The sequence below is a fragment of the Littorina saxatilis genome, linkage group LG3 (assembly GCF_037325665.1).
Source record: "Littorina saxatilis isolate snail1 linkage group LG3, US_GU_Lsax_2.0, whole genome shotgun sequence".
In the NCBI taxonomy this organism is placed as follows: Eukaryota; Metazoa; Mollusca; class Gastropoda; order Littorinimorpha; family Littorinidae; genus Littorina; species Littorina saxatilis.
Genome location: NC_090247.1, coordinates 43,426,583 through 43,429,082, shown reverse-complemented (window position 1 = coordinate 43,429,082; position 2,500 = coordinate 43,426,583). Strand labels below are relative to the sequence as shown.

Genomic DNA, 2,500 nt, shown 5'->3' with positions numbered 1-2,500 from the left:
TTGGAAACTACGATTTTTATACAAAGAGGCCAAAAGGTTTTGTCACCATAAACACAAATTTATTACCTCCTGCTTTCCCCCCAAAATTGGTACGAGTAGTGGGAACGATTTTCAATTCGTTGTGAAACACTTCGTCATGAGATTATGGAGATTGCAATACAACCCTCAACTCAGAAACCTGGCTATGGGTGAACATATTGATCAAACCTGTAGAAATATCCTTTTTAAGAAAATATGTTAGTTTCAAAACACTTGTTAGATCAAGCCGAACACTAACAGAAACAATTTTCTTTTTTTTTTTAAATCAAAAAAGAAAAATTCGATAGATCTTAAATATAAGATAGGCTGAACGCCTTTATTTCCTATGTGTGGACCAGGCTAACAAAATCCTCACATATAATAGCTTTACTGCAGGCTTAACGACCCCTTGCAGACATAGTGGACATTCAACTCGCGAGCGAACCTAACTTTTTCATCTTAATTTTTTTTTTAAATAAAGATAAAATAAAATTATGAAAACAAACAAAAAGGTCCACGTCAAAGTACATGCCCTTGACGCGTTACACCGGTTTCCGTACCCAACATCGTGTTATGCCGTAAGCTGGGCACGAAATGCGGCGTATATATAAGTGCCCGAAACCGGCATAACACGCCAGGGCCAGTGCCGGCAGTGGACTGCATATTACTAGTGAAAAAAGACTCGAATGTTTGAGACTGAGCTGTACTGTTTGATCACTTAAAGTAAACCTTTTGGGGGGGACCTGTTCTGAAGGCAGCTCTGGTGTGACTCGTGCCTAGCGCTAGCCTAAAGAAAAAACAATACCTTTCGAATCTGTGCAGGAAAAATTCTTTGATTAGTCTAGACCTGTGGGAATGAGACAAAGAAGCCAACACTCATTGTCAGCATTCTCACATCATACACACACATGTGCCTTACTATTGGCAATACAAGCCTTCAACACATTCACTAAACTAACATGACTGCTAGCAGCATGCATCCGTTTGCACACGTGCAACTTGAAATAACTGCGCATGAGAAACACTGAAGCATGTCACGTGTGCTGAATGAAAACTACTAAATTCTTGCGAGCTGAAACAATAAGACAGCTATACACAGATTGTCGACTTTCATGACTGATAAATAAATGATAAACAAGCTCAACAGTGCTGATTTTGGCAAATTATAAAAGTACACAGCAACTGAAAATAAAAGAAACGTTATACACTTCCTTTTGCAAGACGACGTTGAACAGAATTTTGACAATGAACCTTTTAAATCACTAACGTGATTGACACATGTTTATTAACTAATATATCGTTCCTTGCAAAATCATGCGAAAAATGACCATGCATGCACTGCACATTAAATGCACTGAACATAGTCATGCCTTCCGCAGTTACCAAAATAAAATAAACACACTCACACCCAAACAATAACCGTGGAGAACGAATTCCACAAATATAGCCTTCCAACGTTTCACTGAAATTATTCTTACATTCGAAATTTCAGTAGGGAAAGAGAAGTCAGGCGAAAAAAAGGAAAAAACAACATCTGAAGAACAAGCAAGAGAAGCAACAATTTTCCAGGTCCTTATTTTGCTGGACTCGGGGACTTCTACTCATCAGACCCTCCCCTCTGAATGCTGAGACACATCTCTCTATCATGCCCTCTTCCACTAAAGGGGAGTTGTTTTTATCTTCCAGGACTTCACTCCTGTAGTTGACCCAGGAAAGGCGTTTGTCTTTCAGGCCCTCACTTTGTAGGGTACGGGGTCGTCTACCCATCAGACCCTCCACTCTGAATACTGAGACACATCTCTCCATCAGGTCTTCTTCCCTTACAGAGGAGTTTTTAGGTTTTTTGGTTATCTTCCAGGACTTCACTCCTGTAGTTCCCCCAGGAAAGGCATTTGTCTACCAGGTCCTAACTTGGTAGGGCACAAGGACGACTACCCATCAGTCCCTCCTTGTCGAGACACATATATCTCTATCGCGCTCCCCTCTTTTACAGGCGCACTTCTGCCCGTGTAAACAGTTCTGCTGACCATCTCAGATCTGGCCAGGCTTTTACATGGGATAAGACCATCCCTCCACTTGAATACATACCAAAAATCAACAGTCTGATGAATACATTTGTAAAACCGTTAAAGTAGCTTTCTAAGAAATTAATTTAAATTAATTCATTTACACATTCCAACTCACCACAGCGAGCAGTCAGGATGATGATTTTTGGTATGTGACTAAATGAAGATAGCCAGATCTGAGATTGTCAGCTGAACTGTTTTTGTCGGAAGGAGTGCACCTTCTTTAGCGGAAAAAAAGACACCCGTCCATCTTCCCCTCCCATCTGCAAGGTGACTGACATCTCTCTATCAGGCATAAACGCCTAAACGGGATAGGGGCACCTTTCTTCTGGACCCTCATTCCTGAAGGGGGAGAAAGGCATCTGTCTACGTACCAGTTCCTCACCCATGCATGAGGAGAGACATCTACAAGACCC

The 2,500-nt window shown here is 41.2% G+C and overlaps 1 protein-coding gene across 3 annotated transcripts in view; it reads right to left on the bottom strand.

Moving 5' to 3' along the window:
• The window catches only part of LOC138962446 (diacylglycerol lipase-alpha-like), a 115,235-nt gene that overhangs the window by 73,221 nt on the left and 39,514 nt on the right, over nucleotides 1-2,500 (bottom strand). For 2 of the 3 annotated variants that reach the window (XM_070334256.1, XM_070334257.1), the window contains exon 5: nucleotides 824-865. The exons of the other annotated variant lie outside the window; for it this stretch is intronic. In XM_070334256.1, coding sequence (XP_070190357.1) covers nucleotides 824-865 — 42 coding nt within the window. The remainder of the gene's footprint in view (nucleotides 1-823; nucleotides 866-2,500) is intronic. 3 annotated transcript variants of the gene reach the window in all.